Source organism: Pan troglodytes, chromosome X (genome assembly GCF_028858775.2).
Source record: "Pan troglodytes isolate AG18354 chromosome X, NHGRI_mPanTro3-v2.0_pri, whole genome shotgun sequence".
NCBI classification, from domain to species: Eukaryota; Metazoa; Chordata; class Mammalia; order Primates; family Hominidae; genus Pan; species Pan troglodytes.
Genome location: NC_072421.2, coordinates 106,207,671 through 106,226,863, shown reverse-complemented (window position 1 = coordinate 106,226,863; position 19,193 = coordinate 106,207,671). Strand labels below are relative to the sequence as shown.

General features: G+C 41.7%; 1 protein-coding gene and 1 long non-coding RNA gene across 5 annotated transcripts; one reads left to right on the top strand and one right to left on the bottom strand.

The window, feature by feature from the left end:
- Window positions 1-297: 297 nt before the first annotated feature.
- Window positions 298-2,970, bottom strand: LOC129138600 (uncharacterized). 2 transcript variants are annotated; one of them, XR_008541909.1, is made up of 2 exons: window positions 2,154-2,970; window positions 298-1,578 (listed from the first exon to the last, which is right to left on the bottom strand). It is a non-coding gene; the product is annotated as an uncharacterized LOC129138600 (long non-coding RNA). The 2 variants fall into 2 exon arrangements; XR_008541908.2 differs by having other exon boundaries at window positions 2,198-2,970.
- A 283-nt stretch (window positions 2,971-3,253) lies between these two features.
- On the top strand, window positions 3,254-18,680 carry IRS4 (insulin receptor substrate 4). 3 transcript variants are annotated; one of them, XM_016944063.3, is made up of 3 exons: window positions 3,254-7,502; window positions 17,053-17,078; window positions 17,552-18,680. In XM_016944063.3, the coding sequence occupies exons 1-3, from the start codon at window positions 3,737-3,739 to the stop codon at window positions 17,660-17,662; spliced, it is 3,903 nt and encodes a 1,300-aa protein (XP_016799552.1). In that variant the 5' UTR covers window positions 3,254-3,736; the 3' UTR covers window positions 17,663-18,680. The 3 variants fall into 3 exon arrangements, with proteins under 3 accessions (XP_016799552.1, XP_016799555.1, XP_016799554.1); XM_016944066.4 differs by lacking the exons at window positions 17,053-17,078; window positions 17,552-18,680 and adding an exon at window positions 8,184-9,692; XM_016944065.3 differs by lacking the exon at window positions 17,053-17,078 and having other exon boundaries at window positions 3,255-7,502.
- Window positions 18,681-19,193: the final 513 nt, after the last annotated feature.

Sequence of the window (19,193 nt, the reverse complement as noted above, 5' to 3'; positions counted from 1 at the left end):
TATTATTTCAGAGTGATAAATAAAATTTAACTAATTTAGATGCTCTCTTATAATTTGTTGACAAAAGAAGAAATCTATTTCTCCTTTTAAAAGAGCATATAAGCTGAAATATATGAGATCTTTTAAAAGAAGTTTAAAAGTGACCATGGTGACATTTGTATCAACAGCTCCCTTTCAAACTGTGCTACAAATCACATCATGCCCAATTTACATATCTTTCAAAATAGAAGAAAATCAAGTTAAATGTGATTTTTAAAGTCAACAGACTGGGGAAAAAAAACTTGCAACAAATACCACAAAGTTTTAATGTATTTATTACATAAACAAGTTACACATAAGAAGAAAATACTAAGAATACAATAGACAACACAAAGGACATATTATAGGAAATAATATAATGTCAGTGAATATATATAAATGTTTAATCTCACTAGTTAAAAAAAAAAAAAGCACATTGAAAGAATAGTGGAGGCCAGGCGCAGTAGCTCAGGCCTGTAATCCCAGCACTTTGGGAGGCTGAGGCAGGTGGATCACAAGGTCAGGAGTTCAAGACTAGCCTGGCCAACATGGTGAAAACCCTTCTCTACTAAAAATACAAAAAATAGCTGGGCATGGTGGCGGGCACTTGTAATCCCAGCTACTTGGGAGGCTGAGGCAGGAGAATTGCTTGAACCCGGGAGACCGAGGTTGCAGGGAGCTGAGATCACGTCATTGCACTCCAGCCTCGGTGACAGGATGAGACTCCATCTCAAAAAAAAAAAAAAAAAGAATAGTGGAATACCGTTTCACCCATCTTATCTCTAATTTTTTAAAAATAAGAATGTCCAATGCTGACAATCAGTCTGGTGACAGGGTAAACTAATATAATGTTTTTGAAAAATAATGTATTAAATATTCATATCTTTTAGCCTACTAATTCCAGTGCTCAGTTTTTACCCAATGGGAATTTTAAAAGTCTGTAGGTAGAAGATATTCATTGACATGTTATTTATAATACTGAAAAAAATGAAAACAACCTAAATGCCTCAAAGCAGATGATTAATTACATTAATATTCATTGATTGTGTTGGATAATATGTTGTATTTTAAATGATATTTATGCTGATGCATAATAATATGGGGAAATATTGTATAATGTTCAGTGAAAAGAACAGGATGCAAAATTATATAAATTGTAAGCCTACTGCTCTATGTAAAAACTATATGTACAGGAAAAAGGACATGAGGATTTAAAAATCTCCAGTATTTTCCCATTTCATTTAATATTCATTTTGATATTTTCAATGTCACGTTATTACTCAAAGCACTTTCAAATATGTTGCCTTATTTGTCACATTTCTCTTTAAAAAAAAAAAAGAAAAAAACCTTGTGGTTGGAAAGACTTATAAAATATCCTAATGACTATCAAACAAAATCCCAAATGAGAGCATTTGTTATCATTTTGGTTGTAAGTGCAGGGAATCTTGTATATATGTGACTACGCAGCTGAAATATGTAGCAGTCACAGTCAGGGATCTCTCAGCATCCACACTCGTTCTGCCTCTAGCTCCCTTCCGAAACCACGGCTGCTTCCAGCACCTGTGAATATATTGCACTTATAAACCATTGGCAGCAGAGGGAATGTTATTGAATATTTGTAATATCTGGGGGACAACCCAAACCAATTTCTTTTTCTCTTAAATTATAGCATCAAAAAGGAGCCATTTATTCAAATACGTGTGTTCTGTTTCTAACAGAGCAAATTCTTAAGAGGGCAGAAATATGGTTTATTTTTATGATATACATATTGCCTAGTTTACTGTTGGATTTTATAAATAGTACCCTTTGCCATATCAACCCTGGAGCAAGGGTGAACTGACATTCCATTCTTTCAGAGAGAAATGCTGTATTTCTCTCCTCCTCTCCCTCCATTCCTCTTTGCAAACCTGGTCACTCCTTTGATAATTCACGACCCATCTCCACCATTAAGAGTCTAAAATCCTAGTCAAGGAATAACTTGGGTGGTGGGGGAGACAGGGAGAGGGAGAGGAGTCTAAAATCCTAGTCAAGGAATAACTGGGGTGGTGGGGGAGAGAGGGAGGGGGAGAGAGGGAGAGGGAAAGGGAGAAGGAGAGGGAGAGAGAGAGAGAGAGACTTGAGGAGGTTGCACTTACACTCCGGCAGTTTTTCCAGAAATGAGGGAGGCAGTAGTTCTTACTTTTGTGATGTCAACTTGTAGACTGAAATGCATCAAAGCTCCTCTTCTTCTTCTTGTTGACGCGAGGGATGTGAAATGTGCTCTAGAATATGCATTCAGCGTGGTCCTTTGTTCTAGGTATGAGCTTTTCTTTTTCTAAAGTTTTTCGGTCTCGCTCAAGGAAAGGAAAGCAATATTTTGAGATTCTTTTAAAGGCACCTTCCAAAGCATTTCCCACAGAAAAATACCTTCACAGCCCAACACTGGTTATTACAGTAAGAATCGAGTCCAATTTTTTCCAATATGGCTGTATACATTGCAGGCCCCCAAATTTGTGCTTTCATAGTCATCGTTAATCAAATAGGCAGAAACACTGTATTTAGGGAACCTGTGTTTCGTGGGCTAGAAGTGCATTCTGATTAATAAAGATCCTGTTCATTTTGAATGCATCGCTGTTATTCGTGTGCCTCAGAGTCGCGGGCTTCTGTCAGGGGTGCAGCGGGCTCGGGAGTGCCTGCAGGGCGGTGGGAAGCAGTTCTGAGCGCCCTGGTCGTCAACCCGTTTTCAGGGGGTGCCGACACTTTCTCCCAAGAAGCTCGATCCGCCGCCTTGTGCGGCTGGAAAGAATGAACCAGACTGTGACAGGAACAGAGAATTTATGTGATTGACAGGGAGTACCAGGGCACCCGACTCCATCCCGGGTCACCACGGCTCTGGGATTTGCACGAGTTTACCACCACCATTAACAGCTATTTGCGTAAGGTTGTTTACCGCCTGAGAGCGCCACAAGCCGACAGCGAAGCCACTTTGGGACCCCAGCCACGCCCCCTCTCCCCTCTCCCCCCTCCCTCCCGCCAAACTAATGATTTCGGGACTGCCTTCTTGCCGGACCCTCCCATTGGCTCCTATCCCAACCAATCAGAGCCTTGCAACAGTTTCACCTGGCTCCCGCTTCCCAAATAAACAAACAAACCGTCCCGCGACTGCGCCCGCTCTGCACCCTGGCGCCGCAGGCAGGCACTGCTTGCGCTACGCCCCCTCCCACCACCTCCCACCACCTCCCACCAATGGGGCCCCGACTGTGGCGCCCTCTCCCGACCCTGATAGCCGGCCGCTTTCTCCTCCGCCCCTCCAGGCCTTCTCCCGCCCCCTCATGCCTTCCTGGACTCCCTGTTAGAATCAGCTTGGCCAGAGAGCCCCGCCTCCTCCTCTCGGTCCTCCCTTGGCCCACAGGTCTGGAGATTCACCGGGAGGGTTTGGCACAGCCGGAGGTGGCTCCGCCTCCCGAGCCCGCCGTCTCCTCCCTTGCTCACCTCTACTGGTGGCCGCTCGCGCCCCTCCATTGCGCCGGTAGCAGGATCCGCAGCGGCCGCCGCGTGAGGCTGTGGTCACGTGTTGTTTTGCCCGCTGTCGTGCGCTCAGAGTGGAGTGGGCGGGGGCGCGGGCCAAGGCAGGAGGGGGCTGGGGCGGGCAGACGAGGGTAGACAGCCTCTTCCCCCAACCCTCCCTTTCCTGAATTCCCCCTCCTCCTCGCTCACCTTAAAACCATCGTGCATCACCATGGCGAGTTGCTCCTTCACTCGCGACCAAGCGACAAGAAGACTAAGAGGTGCAGCAGCGGCAGCGGCGGCAGCTCTAGCAGCAGTGGTGACCACCCCGCTTCTTTCCTCGGGAACCCCGACCGCACTCATTGGGACCGGGTCGTCTTGTCCGGGAGCCATGTGGCTCTCCACGGCCACTGGCTCCCGGTCAGACTCCGAGTCCGAAGAGGAGGACCTGCCCGTCGGGGAGGAAGTCTGCAAACGCGGCTACCTGCGGAAACAGAAGCATGGGCACAGGCGCTACTTCGTGCTCAAACTCGAGACTGCTGACGCCCCAGCTCGGCTGGAATACTACGAAAATGCCAGGAAGTTCCGGCACAGTGTCCGCGCCGCGGCGGCTGCAGCAGCGGCGGCCGCCTCTGGCGCCGCGATCCCCCCGCTCATTCCACCGCGGCGCGTGATCACCCTATACCAGTGCTTTTCCGTGAGCCAGCGAGCAGATGCAAGGTACCGACACCTCATTGCTCTTTTCACCCAAGACGAATACTTCGCGATGGTGGCCGAGAACGAGTCGGAGCAGGAAAGCTGGTACTTGCTGCTCAGCCGCCTCATCCTCGAGAGCAAGCGCCGCCGCTGCGGCACGCTCGGCGCGCAGCCGGACGGAGAGCCGGCCGCGCTGGCGGCGGCAGCGGCGGCGGAGCCACCCTTCTATAAAGATGTGTGGCAGGTAATAGTCAAACCCAGGGGGCTGGGGCACAGAAAAGAGCTGAGCGGCGTGTTCCGGCTGTGTCTAACCGACGAGGAGGTCGTGTTTGTGAGGCTGAACACCGAAGTGGCCAGCGTGGTCGTCCAGCTCCTGAGCATCCGTCGCTGTGGACACTCGGAGCAGTATTTCTTCTTGGAAGTAGGCAGGTCCACTGTCATCGGTCCGGGAGAGCTCTGGATGCAGGTCGATGACTGTGTGGTTGCCCAAAACATGCATGAGCTGTTTTTGGAGAAGATGAGAGCCTTGTGTGCAGACGAATACAGAGCCCGCTGCCGCAGCTACAGCATCAGCATCGGCGCCCACCTGTTAACCCTGCTGTCCGCTAGGAGGCACCTGGGCTTGGTGCCGCTCGAGCCGGGAGGCTGGCTCAGAAGGTCCCGCTTTGAGCAGTTTTGCCACCTCAGGGCCATCGGCGACGGGGAAGACGAGATGCTTTTCACCAGGCGCTTCGTAACACCCAGCGAGCCTGTGGCCCACTCCAGGCGAGGAAGACTGCACCTGCCCAGAGGGCGCAGGTCAAGGAGAGCGGTTTCAGTGCCGGCCAGCTTTTTTCGCCGCTTAGCACCCAGCCCAGCACGTCCCCGGCACCCTGCAGAAGCCCCGAACAATGGAGCTCGCCTGTCTTCTGAAGTGTCTGGCTCTGGCTCTGGCAACTCTGGGGAGGAAGGCAATCCCCAGGGCAAAGAAGATCAGGAAGGAAGCGGAGGTGACTACATGCCTATGAACAATTGGGGCTCAGGAAATGGCCGGGGCTCAGGAGGTGGCCAGGGCTCAAATGGCCAAGGCTCCAGTAGCCATAGCTCGGGAGGAAACCAGTGTTCAGGCGAGGGACAGGGATCCCGAGGTGGTCAGGGCTCAAATGGCCAGGGCTCAGGAGGAAACCAGTGCTCTAGAGATGGCCAGGGCACCGCAGGTGGGCACGGTTCAGGTGGTGGCCAGAGACCTGGAGGTGGGCATGGCTCAGGTGGTGGCCAGGGACCTGGAGATGGCCATGGCTCAGGTGGTGGCAAGAACTCTGGAGGGGGCAAAGGCTCAGGAAGTGGGAAAGGATCCGATGGTGATGGTGAACGTGGAAAATCTCTGAAGAAAAGATCCTATTTTGGCAAATTAACTCAAAGCAAGCAACAGCAAATGCCACCACCTCCACCACCTCCTCCTCCACCCCCACCAGCTGGAGCAACTGGTGGAAAAGGGAAGTCTGGGGGAAGATTCAGACTTTATTTTTGTGCTGACAGAGGAGCCACGAAAGAACGCAAAGAAGCCAAAGAAGTGAAAGATGCAGAGATCCCAGAAGGTGCAGCTCGAGGTCCCCACAGAGCCAGAGCTTTTGATGAAGATGAGGATGACCCATACGTGCCAATGAGGCCAGGGGTGGCCACCCCTCTTGTAAGCTCCAGTGATTATATGCCAATGGCTCCTCAAAATGTCTCTGCTTCAAAAAAGCGCCACTCTCGATCCCCTTTTGAAGATTCAAGAGGGTACATGATGATGTTTCCCAGAGTGAGCCCACCACCTGCTCCGAGTCCTCCAAAAGCACCTGATACTAATAAAGAGGATAACTCAAAGGACAATGACAGTGAGAGTGACTACATGTTTATGGCTCCTGGAGCCGGTGCAATTCCAAAAAACCCCAGAAATCCTCAGGGTGGCTCTTCCTCCAAAAGTTGGAGCTCCTACTTCTCTCTACCAAACCCTTTTCGGAGCTCACCTTTGGGACAGAATGACAACAGTGAGTATGTGCCAATGTTACCTGGAAAGTTCCTGGGGAGGGGCCTAGACAAAGAAGTCTCCTATAACTGGGACCCCAAAGATGCAGCTTCAAAGCCTTCAGGTGAGGGATCATTCTCAAAGCCTGGAGATGGGGGATCACCTTCAAAGCCTTCAGATGATGAGCCCCCAAAGAATAAAGCTAAGAGACCTAACCGACTTTCTTTTATTACAAAAGGATATAAAATCAAGCCAAAACCACAAAAGCCCACACATGAGCAGAGAGAAGCTGACAGCTCTAGTGACTACGTCAACATGGACTTCACTAAGAGAGAGAGCAATACACCAGCTCCCTCTACTCAAGGACTACCAGATTCGTGGGGCATAATTGCTGAACCCAGACAGTCAGCCTTTTCTAATTATGTGAATGTTGAGTTTGGAGTGCCATTTCCAAATCCAGCAAACGACCTCTCAGATCTTTTAAGAGCTATACCACGTGCCAACCCCTTATCTCTGGACAGTGCTAGGTGGCCACTTCCTCCCCTTCCCCTCAGTGCTACAGGTAGCAATGCTATTGAGGAAGAGGGTGACTACATTGAAGTAATTTTCAACTCAGCAATGACACCAGCCATGGCTCTTGCTGACAGTGCCATTCGCTATGATGCTGAAACAGGTCGAATCTATGTGGTCGACCCATTTTCTGAGTGCTGTATGGATATTTCTCTCTCCCCCAGCCGATGTTCTGAACCACCACCTGTAGCTAGGCTGCTGCAGGAAGAAGAGCAGGAGAGAAGACGCCCACAAAGCCGTTCTCAAAGTTTCTTTGCAGCAGCCAGAGCCGCTGTCTCTGCTTTTCCAACAGACAGCCTCGAGAGAGACCTTTCCCCATCCTCAGCCCCGGCTGTCGCTTCGGCTGCAGAGCCGACTTTAGCCCTCAGCCAAGTTGTAGCTGCGGCCTCCGCGCTCGCCGCAGCCCCGGGCATCGGCGCAGCAGCCGCAGCTGCTGGATTTGACTCCGCCTCTGCCCGCTGGTTTCAACCTGTTGCTAATGCTGCTGATGCCGAAGCAGTAAGGGGAGCCCAAGACGTTGCCGGTGGCTCGAACCCTGGAGCCCACAACCCATCTGCAAACCTTGCCAGAGGTGATAACCAGGCTGGCGGGGCTGCCGCTGCAGCTGCCGCTCCGGAACCACCACCTCGCAGTCGCCGGGTGCCAAGACCCCCGGAGAGAGAAGATTCTGACAACGACGACGACACTTACGTGAGAATGGATTTTGCCAGACGTGATAACCAGTTCGACTCTCCCAAAAGAGGTCGGTAATTTTAGAATTAATTTCCCTAAAGTGAATGGTCATTGTCTAATGATTCGATGCGCTACAGTCTACAGTGTTAGGGATAATATTTCATTAACTGGTGCTATTCGACATGGAGTATAGAATTCAGTTTTAATTATTCACAAATGCCTTTTTGATCTTTGCAAAAATTTGTTTTTATCTAATCAATTTCTTTATCTGGACAGAACTGATTATCATTTAAACACTGGTTCTACTTTTTTAGGAGTAGTTAAAACGCAGACATAAAAAGCATAAGGATACTTTTAAACATCCTTCCCCATCATTTAATGATAATGTAAAGCAGGATATCGTAAATTGGGTTCCACCAACTAATTTTCAAATCAACAATTAAAAGCTGCTTTTCTGCAAATGCCCATATTTAAGTGTAGGAATTTAATAAGAGCACAGACTATTAAGCAGTCATAATCAACTATTTACGTTTAGGGAGGATAATTTTCTCCTCTGAAAGTTACTTTTTAAAGAGCAGTCATTGTTGTGCTAGTTTGCTGTGATTTACCAAGAAAGTTAAATCTCAATTGTTAACGTGAATGTCTGGGGGGAACAAAACATAAATAATCCAAAACAGGAGGTGATTAAAAGAAGACAGTATTTGGCTCTGGAATGTGTTTGTGTGTTGATTTTCTTTTTGTTTTTACACAGGATAAATTCCAGAAACCTTGAGTGTTCCTTTTCTCTGTCACTAGTAATGACAGGCAAGTCACATTTGCTGTGCCTCATTTTCTTCTTTTAACCCCCCACCCTTCTAAAAGAGGGTGTGGTGACAACTTGATAATGGATATGAATATTATTTCAAAGGTTTAAAAAGCAGTTAAAACATTTAATTCATATATCTTATGGAAAATCGAGGAAAGCAAGATAAGGCTGGAGGAAGACCTGACTCCAGGGGCAGCTTACCCTGGAATGGTGGAAGTTTTTAAAGGGCTACTTTTGCAAAGGAAGAAGTAAGGAAGAGTAGGAGCTGTCAGACTTGGAAACAAGACTTAGAGTAATTCTACTGTGTACAACATTGTGGAATGTTGTCATCAGTGTGTCTTGAAACATTTTCAAGAGATGATTGCAGAAGATGATGTCTCCATAGTCTCAACTACCTTGCCTCTTAAGTAGAATATGCTTCTTTCCCAGTGAAGGGAAGGGATGGACCCCAGCAGTTTTCATTCCAGTAGTCAGTTTAGTGAAGATTTTTGCTTTGCTTGCTTTGTGGAATGCTTTTGTGATTGGATCTCTGCCCACTGTGCTTGATCAGGCAGAACAAGTCGGGGACTGATCACAACAGTCACCTAACAAGCTCCCTATTTAATGCAGGTGTAGCCCCCCCCCACATCCCCTTTTTCTCCCTGCTATAGAAAACTTGCCATACACAAACTCACATTTGCAGCGTGGACACATTAAAGAGTGATCATTAAAACAACAAAAGGATGCTTTGGCTTGCCAAAGGATTCAATTCAGACCTCTTTTAAACTGTGAGTTCCCTCCCCAACACACACACATACACACATACACAAACACACATGATCACCACTGCTACCATAATCATACATTTAAAATATATAATTTCATTTCCAAGTCTTTAATCCATAATAAGATTTTCAAGAGTAGATCTACTTTATTCTGTAGAATATACCTGAAAATTGATCTCAAGCTATTGTTTGAGTCTAACTATTGAAGACACCATTTATAATTTTGATGTAGATGATACATAGTTGCCTGTGTCCCTGTAGTACTTTCAAAAGGACCAGTTTTCATAGAGGTTTATTTTAAGAAGTTTAAGATTTAAATAGTGAAATCTTACTGTTCCTTGAATAAATTCTGACTTCCCAAGGAATACCTAGACACAATGATCATTATTTTAGCATAAATTCCTGATTTATGACTTTGTAGCTATTTTGGAGATTTAACATTCTGTAAAAGCATTGTTTATTGAGGAAATTCCTAGCTTTATTGAGTGACTTTAGCAAGGAAGCTCTATCTCACAGGGAGGCAGGCGCTTAGGTTGAAATAAGAGAATCAACGTGGAAGCACTTTGGAATGTTAAAGCACTTTACAAATGTAAGATATTTTTAGTGTCATTGGATTAATACTGAAGTGAAATTTCGGCAGTTTAAACTGATTTAGTTTCTTGCAAAATAATTGATCTTGAGGGTGATTCCTGCACATAATTTGCTGAAATACATGAAAGGAATGGTGGGGATTGCCGGCGGGGGGGGTGCGGGGGGGGGGGTGGTGTTGATGATGGTGAAACAACCCATTGTAGGAAATGACTTTGGTTAGCATTTTAATGTAAATTGTATGGTAGAATGTTGTCTGTGAAGTGTTAAGAACAAGCTGAATGATTCTGATCCTTTTTTTATTATAAAGCTGTAGAATAATTTTCACTCATTTCTGATCTCTATTTTCCTATCTAACATTAAAACAAAAACAATCACGTTAGGAAACAAAAACATAATGCTTTGACAGAGGAACAAATACCATCTTTATTAGAAGTTATGTATTTCAAAAAGTCATTTTAATTGATGGCAGGTGCTTAGAACAGTGCCTGGCATATAGTAAGTACTATACATGAATTATTTTACAGTTATTGCCATTGTTATTGTTGCTACTGTTATTACATTTAGAAAAACAAACCTAAATTAAGATTCTCCATCTGAAAAATCTCACTTTTCAGTTAGTCTTTACTTGCATTTAAAATACTTTACATTATTGTTCAGTTGGCATCTTTATAGATTACCATTTAAGTGAAGTGAGATTATAAATCTGTGAGACAGCTGTTCTCATGTAACACAAAATTAATATGTAATTCCATTTACCTACAGTCACATTGCATATAAGTAAGTACCGTAAAGGAATTTACTCAAGTCGATTAGAAAGAAACACCCAGAAGTATAACCTTAGACATGACTGTATTAATAAATGAAATAATTTTTAATCTTATTAAAGATGAAGTCTTCACATTTTAAACACATAGGTTATAGGCATTAGCATTTAGGAGAAGAATGTTGTTTCTTATGCAGTTTAGTTTGACTGTTAACCTATGTATGACTATTTGCTTCTTTTTCTACCTTACCTGATGTAGAATTCATAGTTCAAAATGACTTGAGGTGAACATTTTCCTGGTTTTTTTATTCAAGAGATGGGAGGATATAAAAGGGCAGCTCTAGGAGGGGTGAGAGAATCAGTCAGCCAAATTAGTAATGTTATGATGGCACTTGGTATTAAAAAGCAAAAAAAAAAAAAAAAACTTTAGTAATTAATTTTTGAGTGTTAGACACTGTTATCACCATGAAGGAATCATGCTTCTTTTGAGTGTACTACTGCCAAACTTGTTGCTATCAGTTATAGGCACTAAGAGCACATTGTTTTTATTCCATTGAAGTTAATTATTATAATTTATTAGAATAAAATTTCCATATAGCAGAAATTTCCCAGCTACCATTGACGGATCATTTATTTTAGGTAATATTCAACACCTCAAAATTGGACAGTGTTTGGACTAATGAGGTATTTGACCTCTAACAATTAAAGAGGACTTCACTTAATTAAAGTTAACTAAAGTTGTTCACAATCATTATTCATTTGCATTCATTCTATTTTAAGAGTGATGTTTTCAGGGTAAAAATTTCAACTACTAGCAAAATACTTACCTTAAACAAGGACCAGAACTTTAATTAAGCACACCAGAATGTCACACATGTATAAAAATTCGAACGAGATCTCTTACTTTCTTTTTCTCTCCCTAATCCCCTGTTTTGGGAACAAACTTAGGCTTCTCAGAGTGACAAAAAAATAATTCCTGTGGGAATAGATGTGGCTGACGAGTGTAGGGAGAACTAAGGAATAGTTTATGTGATTTAAAAGGGTCTATTGTTAAATTGTCAAATTGTTGATTGAGGAAATGCTTTCCAGTTGCAGATTGCCTTATAGTTTGCAAAGCACATTCACATTCATTATTTTACTGATGGACGGTAAGTACTGGAAATGAAGCCCATGTTGAGAATTTTCCCAAGATCAAAAAGGTAAGTGGCAGAGCTGAAAATCTAACTCATACATCTGATTTCAAGTCCAGCGCTCCACCCAACACATGACACCTCCCTTTAATCAGGTGTTTAGTCTGTTATTTTCCCATTGGTGACAGATTATTACATGGTTAATGATTAGGAAAAAATTACAAGTTTGCTTTCACTTGATAGTAGCAAATTTTGTTGTAAGTAATTCATTCAGAGCATTATAACTGTGGACTATCTTCCAGGACCTGGGTAATTTTATTACATTGAACTGTTTGCCCTGGCTCTTAGAATAAAAGAATTTGACTTGTGCTGGAATTGAATGTTTTAAATCTGATATAGGGAGGAGTTGGTTAATCTTCACTGCCCAAACACAAATAGTGTATGTATCTATTTAGATCCCACAGAAACATTGAAAGGAAAGAAAGTGAATTGAGGGTGCATTCAGTAAATTTCCATTAATGGTCATTTCTTTAACTGAAGTTAGATTTCTTTGATTTTCCTAATAATTCATTGACATTTGGGAGTTATAGCAAAAAGTCTTTTCATTTAATTTCTTCCTTCATTATAAAATTTGGTATTCTAATCTAAATCAGCACAGTAGGCAAAACAGGATAAAGTAAGACAGGTGGAAGAATAAGCAGTGTAGCAATAGACATTCTTCATTTGTTTAAAAAGTGAACTTGCTTTTGGCAGTCAGGCAAGTAGATTTTAGAAGCCTTGAAAATCAAACTCTCTCCTTGGGACATAGAAATCCCTGTTTACAATTAAGTTCATTTTGATTTAGCACCTTTTTTAAGGCTTTAAGAGTAAATAAAAATAGCCCAGACATTTTATTGGCAGTATTGGAAAATAGCTTTTGTAAAATGCTTAATTAAAACTTTCAGTATATTTTCTCTAAGAGGTGCTGCCAGACTCTTAGATAGTGAGGATCATTTACTAGAAAACGTTGCTTGGTCTTGAATGAGAAATGAGAAATTTAAGACACTGCTTTTTATAATAATGAAATAAATACATCACAAAGCACTGAGTTTTTGCCACAATCATTGGATTGCTGATTTTAAAGCTATTGATAAAATTGCCAAGAAAAATGTGCTTGCCATATGAACTTAAAATATATTCTCCAGCAATTCTGCATTGATTATTGGTAATGTAGCTACAGGTCTCACATTTCCACCTTATTTTGGAAAAGTAGACTCAACACTTGAGAAATAGGAATGTTTAAAGATGTTTCTAGTGTAAATTATATACTGTTTTAGATATGCATTTTTAGAGGGTACCTTTCAACTTCTGGCTGAATAATTAATTCCTTTTAGAATGGAAAACATGTACTTAAATACTTATTAAGTGAAATGAGAAAGTTACTGCTATTTTCTCTTAGCTTCCTGATACCTCTTTCTTATTGGTTAGGGTTGCATTGGTTGTGTTCTGTGAGTCTTACCCTCATGTGCCCTTTGCCAAACTTGTGCCCTTGAATTCAGGCAAACATGCCCTTTCCTGGTCTCTCTCTGGCTGAAAAGGTGAGGGCCACTGTGGGAGTCCTGCAGGGCCCATAGAGGGCTTCGCCAGATGTTGATCACTCCCAGTACACAGCCTTCTTGCACTTAGCTTGCAGAGGCAACCTTCCTTGTAGGGATCCTTGTTGTACAGATCCAAGGCTGTGCTGCCTGCCCTACTGTCACTTGGCACAGAAGCAGCTGGGCCGGTGTTTAAAGCTATTTTCATGGTTGGATTGATCACAATATGTTTGATGCCAGCCACACCTTCTGGATTTACCGAATATCTAATTCCCTATATATTGTAGTCACTTTAGCTAGTTTTGACAATTTATATAATTTTTCTCCTATGATTAATAATTTCCTACTTATAGACTTGAAACTTAGAATAACAGTGAAGTTTCCATCTCACAATTAATCTTGAAAATTGCTCACATGTGTATCCATGGGGCCCTTGAAAGTCTGACCAGCAAATGTGATTTTTTACTCTTGCTTTTTAAAGTTTTATGCCTCCAGTCTTGAAAGCTTACCAACCTTGTCCTCGCACTCAGAGTCCTGTGCCCCCACCCACCTCCATGATGAAGTCCTTATTGTTGCTGCAGCTTTTACCATAGTTTCCCTTCGGCTGTCACCCTGCCTCTGACTATTCCAACTGGTTGAGTATGGGGGACACAATTCCTATTGCCATGGCTGGAAGACATATATTCCTGGAGTCTCAAACTGAAACTTCACATACATCTTCCCTCAGAAATGATGACTGGGTATAGTCAAAATAGTTCTCTGTTAGTTCAGGAGTTGCATAGGTTAAATATAGGCATATCTAGACAAAGCTATAAACCTATCCACCATTAACTTATGACATTGTTTCTACAAGATAATTTATTCTGAGTTTCAACTAAACAATGACCTTGGAATATGTCTGTTTTGTAAATTTGAAACTGCCTATATTAGAATTCTAGTAACTTGCATTCTTTAAGTTGGCAGTAACTAGGCAGCAGAGTGAAGTGGCCCATGTGTGTGTTGGGAAGTAGTGGAGAAGCTGGCCTACCATGAAAATCCTGTAGCTGATCTCCATAGAGTTTGTATCCAGATACTCAAGACTGGAATGCACATGCATAAGTGGCCCAGGGCCTGCTAACAAAGGACAGGTGTAAAACGATTGAGCTGACCTTTGAGGAGATGGGGGTTTACAAGTGTCATACATTTCCCTTACAGATTCTTTTGAGCATTCTGTCCCAAAACTATTGCCATTGTGGGAACAAAGGTATTTTATCATCCGATCTATGAAGGAGATAATAGTCTGGTATAATTGGTGTTGTAAAGACTAGCAGCGATTATTACTAGTTTTTAGCCTTGAGCAATAGCACTTAATTTTATCAAGTCCTAGAGAGTCATCCTCCTCTACAATTACAGGGCACAGAAAAGTATGATGATCCTTTCTTATTGAGAAAAAACAAAAAAAACCTACATATACCCCAGAGACAATGCTAAGCTAACTAATATAATTGCATTATTATACATTCATCTTTGGCATGTATGCTTCAACGTATCTTTCTTTGCTTCCTTTTTTTTTTTTTTTTTTTTTTTGGTGCTTTACTTGGTTGCCCCTGCTTATGTGAGCTCCAGTTGATCACAGGGGTGCAGGGATAGCATGTTGTCAAATGAACAGAGTAAGGAATTTGCAAAAACCCTTGAAAAACATTTTTGAGCTCCAGGAAAATTGGAGCTGAAAAGATAACTAAGACAATAAGTTTGCAGAAAGGGAAAAGAGAATGAGAGAGTAACAATATATTGTTATAGGTTCACCTTTCTCTGAGCAGAGGAAATACTGCTGTTTCGGACTTCAAAATGTAATAGAGGCATATTTATGATTCATATAAAGAGGTCTGAAATACCCTGGAGGAACTGCCTTCTTGGCTCACCCTACAAATTTCCAGGGATATTGAAGTCATCTGTGCATTATTAGCGTATTAAAGATTAATGTTCAGGTTTATATCATTATATAACTCGAAACAGAAAAGTTACTTCATTTGTTTTTGAGAAAAAAAAGTTCCCTGCCAGATTTTGGTAGGAGGAGTAGGGAAATATTTTGACTCATCAGAGTCCACTGAGGTTTTCTATATTACAGAGAAAAATTACCTGAAGAGTATACCACCCATTAAAAAGGGTGAAATTAACTTGTTGTTTAAAAGACCTTTGATTAATTGGGAAAATAAGAATATACAATAAGGTAAGTATTTATAACCTGTCAGTATCAAATGGGAATAATACATCCAAAACAGACCACATTATTACAAGCATCACCATTTACCTTGCTGATGGTGAAATCACATAAAAATGAACGGGAGACAAATCTAAGGTATGACTTTTAGCCCTTTAATATTCATTTTGCAGACTGTTCACAACCAAGTTTTAATCTGGAATTGCTTTCCTTTGCCACCCAGCAAGCTTCTGAGTTGCTTCCTTACGCTGTTCTTTGGAATGTGCCCCGGGAATGTAAACTCATTTTAATATTGGCCTAAGTAAAATAGGATTATAAAGGCAAATCTGTGGCTCAAGTTCCCATAATGCATTTCAAAAGCAAGTTAAATTATTTTGGGATTATCCTGTTTGGGATAACATTATTCCTTTCTACTAGCATAGTTAATCAAGAATTGACAAATGTATTTTGTGAAGTAAACATGAAATTACACAATTATTTGTCACTTTTTATTAAGTTACCAAGCATTCACTTAATGCTAGTGTAGGTGTTATAGGAAAGCAATGGCAATATGAATCAAATTTTAGTAGAGGCTCTGTCATTTAAAAAAAGGAAAGAGAAAGAAAAACAACTCCAATAAAAGCAAATGTTCCTAATCTTAGTATAATGCCAATAGGGTAGTTATATGGAGCTTAATTTGCAGGTTTCTGGGAAAATATATATGAAATCCAGTGTATCATATAAGACAGCAAGAAGTCCCTTTTAAAGCACATGCAATGTGCTATATATGGACATATGAAAATATTTTTGGTATTAAAATAGTAAACTAAACTAGGTGAAATACCTTCCTAATCTTAAATATCTATTTTAAAATGTAGCTGATATCTGATAACACTGTAATACTGGTACTGGTCTAGCCTAATTTTGCAGCGAATTAACAGTTACTAATATGCAGTCTCACAGTTAACTGTGGTTATCACAGACTCCTTTCTTCCTGTGTAGAACTAGATACATAAAATGTAAAATTTCCTAAACCCACTGCTGACAGGAAAGCTTAATATCTTTACTAATCTATGGCATTTTTTTGAGACAGGGTCTCACTCTGTCACCCAGGCTAGAGTGTAGTTGCGGGACAGGGTTTCACCATGTTGCCCAGGCTGTTCTTGAAATCCTGGCCTCAAGGGATCCACCTGCCTTGGCCTCCCAAAGTGCTGGGATTATAGGCATGAGCCACCATGGCTAGCATTTTTTTAACCTTCTAATCTACAAGAACAAACCTATACATTGAATCTTAATGAAGAGACACAACTAGTAAGAGGGAAATGTACTGTTCCCACTCAGTGCTTCATCCAGCTGCAAATTTGTTACATTTTAAAAATCCTTGAGCCCAGGAGTCTGGGTGGGGCTGCAGTGAGCCATAATGATGCCACTGCTCTTCACCCTGGGCAGCATAGTGAGACCTCATCTCTTTAAAAAAATTGTAAAACCTTTGATGAGAAAATGAATACTTAAAATGTATATTTCCAGTTTAATAGACAATCTTGTACTTGAAGCCCACTCTGGGGGATGTTTTCCATGGATTCTTTTAGGATGTCTCAAATAAAATAGAATACTTGGTACTTTGTGGTGACCTGATCTTAAGGTAACACTGGCATCCCATAATCAATTTGCTGATCATTTATTCCTATCCCTTCTCTGGTCCAGCACCTTCTTCTATGTATCTGATCACCCCCTGCCACACTCCCCATTATGTACCCACTCAAAAGCAGAAAGCCAAGAGAATAATGCTGGAACTTTTTTCTTTTATTAAACAGATGGGAATTTCAAGTCTCCTTTGCAGGTATGACTTTGTTCTATTAGAAGAAATTCAATGATTGAGTCTAGAGACCATCACCAAGGCTGTACTTAAATCCTATGACTTGTGCCACATAACCTGGTGAAGGCAGAGTCAATCATGTAGAAGAAGAAGAAAAAAATCTGTTTCTCTGCACAATACCTGGCTCACTTGTGGGCTCCACTGGAACAGTGCACGCACGTGCAAAGATGCTGTCCACCAGAAATGTCAGTGACAGCCTGGGGGCAAGAAGAATAACTGCCCTTGTGTCTTTGCCCAGCTGATATTCCTCACAGGCAGCCAGCAGAGTTGATTAACCATGTCCATGCCCAGGCAGTCTCCTCTGTATATCTCTCAAAAACTTCTAGTTAGATTTTGTTTTGTTTTGTTTTGTGTTGTTTTGTTTTAAAACAGGGTGGGGGTGACAGCTCTCCACATTAATTCTGCAAGTAACTTTTGTTTTATTATCTTTTTCCTAGAGTGATTATATTGCCACAAAAACACATTTTAGAAGAAAAGTGATGCTTATGGAATTTTATCTTCGTCTACTCCAGATCTGCCTAAAGGAAAGAAAACTCAGAGGCTTCTGAGTAGAAAGCAACCCAAATTTCTACAAGCCTACAAGTGGACTCTGGCAATTGAATGATCCTATTCATGCAGATCATTCATACTGCTGCTTATGGATCCAGTGATTTCTAATTAACAATATTTACACTGTGCTTTGTTTTTTGTTTTCTGGTTTTCCTCCCCATCTGTCCCTTTGAAAGGAAACAGATACTATACAAGTGAGCATCTCATAACTCTTTCCCTCTTTAAAAAAAAGTAACTTAGAATACGTATAAATTTGGTCAATGCCAATTTTAATAATGTAAAATATTTAGATTCAATTTTGAAGTTGAAAAACTTTAAACCAGGGCACATAAAGAAAAAACAGCTGTCATAATTGGAAGGAAGGTATGATCTGGAATCTTTTTTCCGAGTATTACACACACAAAACATTTCTTGATCAATGAATTAAATGTCAACTGAACTGATATCTTGATGGGGCATTACCAGTATTTTAAAGGCAGGACTAAAGGGCAGATTATTTCAAGTTTTGCTCATTAGCAAAACTGCAACATTCTGCTCATGTTATATGTCAATGAAACTAATATCTTGATTGAGCATTTCCAACATTTTAAAGGCAGAACTGAGAAACAGCTGTCTATTTGTTCACATACAACACTGTGATGTTCTGCCTGAAAATCGATTGAGTATTTCCAAACCTATTATTTTTCATTTATTGTGAAACCTACATTTACCTCCTAAAAGAAGCAAAGCTCTTCAAAAGTCTCTTCCCAAGGCCCCTCCCTGCTTCTCTGGGCCTCTCCCCACTTTCAACCTCTATTCTACTTTTTCTTATTCTTTCTCCATTTTCCCCAATGCACACTCTTCCTCTTATGCCCATGGCTACTATAAAGAGATCAATTTCCCATATTCAAGAAATTAGTGTTTACTTATCAATCAATATTCTGACAAAAACTTAAGCCAAAAAGAACCTCTTATAAGGCCTTGTTTCCTTCTGGATATTGAGCCAATATAAGATGTACCAAATTAAAAAAAAAATAATCAGAGCAAGCTCCCCCCCGTTCTATTTTTGCTTGCCTCTGATGTAAACTGAATTAAGATTTTAGGTACCTGGACCTTTGAGAACATGACACTAGCAAGGTGGTGACCACAGAGAATAGGTACAAAGGTCTTGAAGCTTGCTTAGAGCTTTGTTCCGTGGTGGCACACAAATCTTGGCTTGCTGTACCATCATTGGCAAACCTCATCATATCACAGTTGGGTGTGTTTGTGTGTGAGCACTAGTGTGTGTGTGTACATATTCGTGTGTATGCACACCTTTGTGTACCTGTGTACATGTGATTGTAGATGTACCTGTTGTGTGTAAACTCTGTTAAAATGAAATTTGCTTCGCATTTAATGTGCAACTTTGAAGTAGTGTAATATTTATCTAAAGGTTTTCACTACTTGGTTTTAATGTCTTTGAACGTGTACTTCTATCTTCAAGCAAGCTTATAGTACGTGTTGCTAAACTAACTTTTCCAAAGAACCGAGTTGACTTCTATTTTTCCTTGC

What these genes read in the sequence shown, in the direction of transcription:
- IRS4 (XM_016944063.3), top strand. Translation starts at nt 3,737, where the DNA reads ATGGCGAGTTGCTCCTTCACTCGCGACCAAGCGACAAGAAGACTAAGA. An exon ending in GTTCGACTCTCCCAAAAGAG is followed by an intron (nt 7,503 to 17,052) that starts GTCGGTAATTTT and finishes TTTATTAAACAG; the next exon opens with ATGGGAATTTCAAGTCTCCT. An exon ending in ATTTCAAGTCTCCTTTGCAG is followed by an intron (nt 17,079 to 17,551) that starts GTATGACTTTGT and finishes TCTTTTTCCTAG; the next exon opens with AGTGATTATATTGCCACAAA.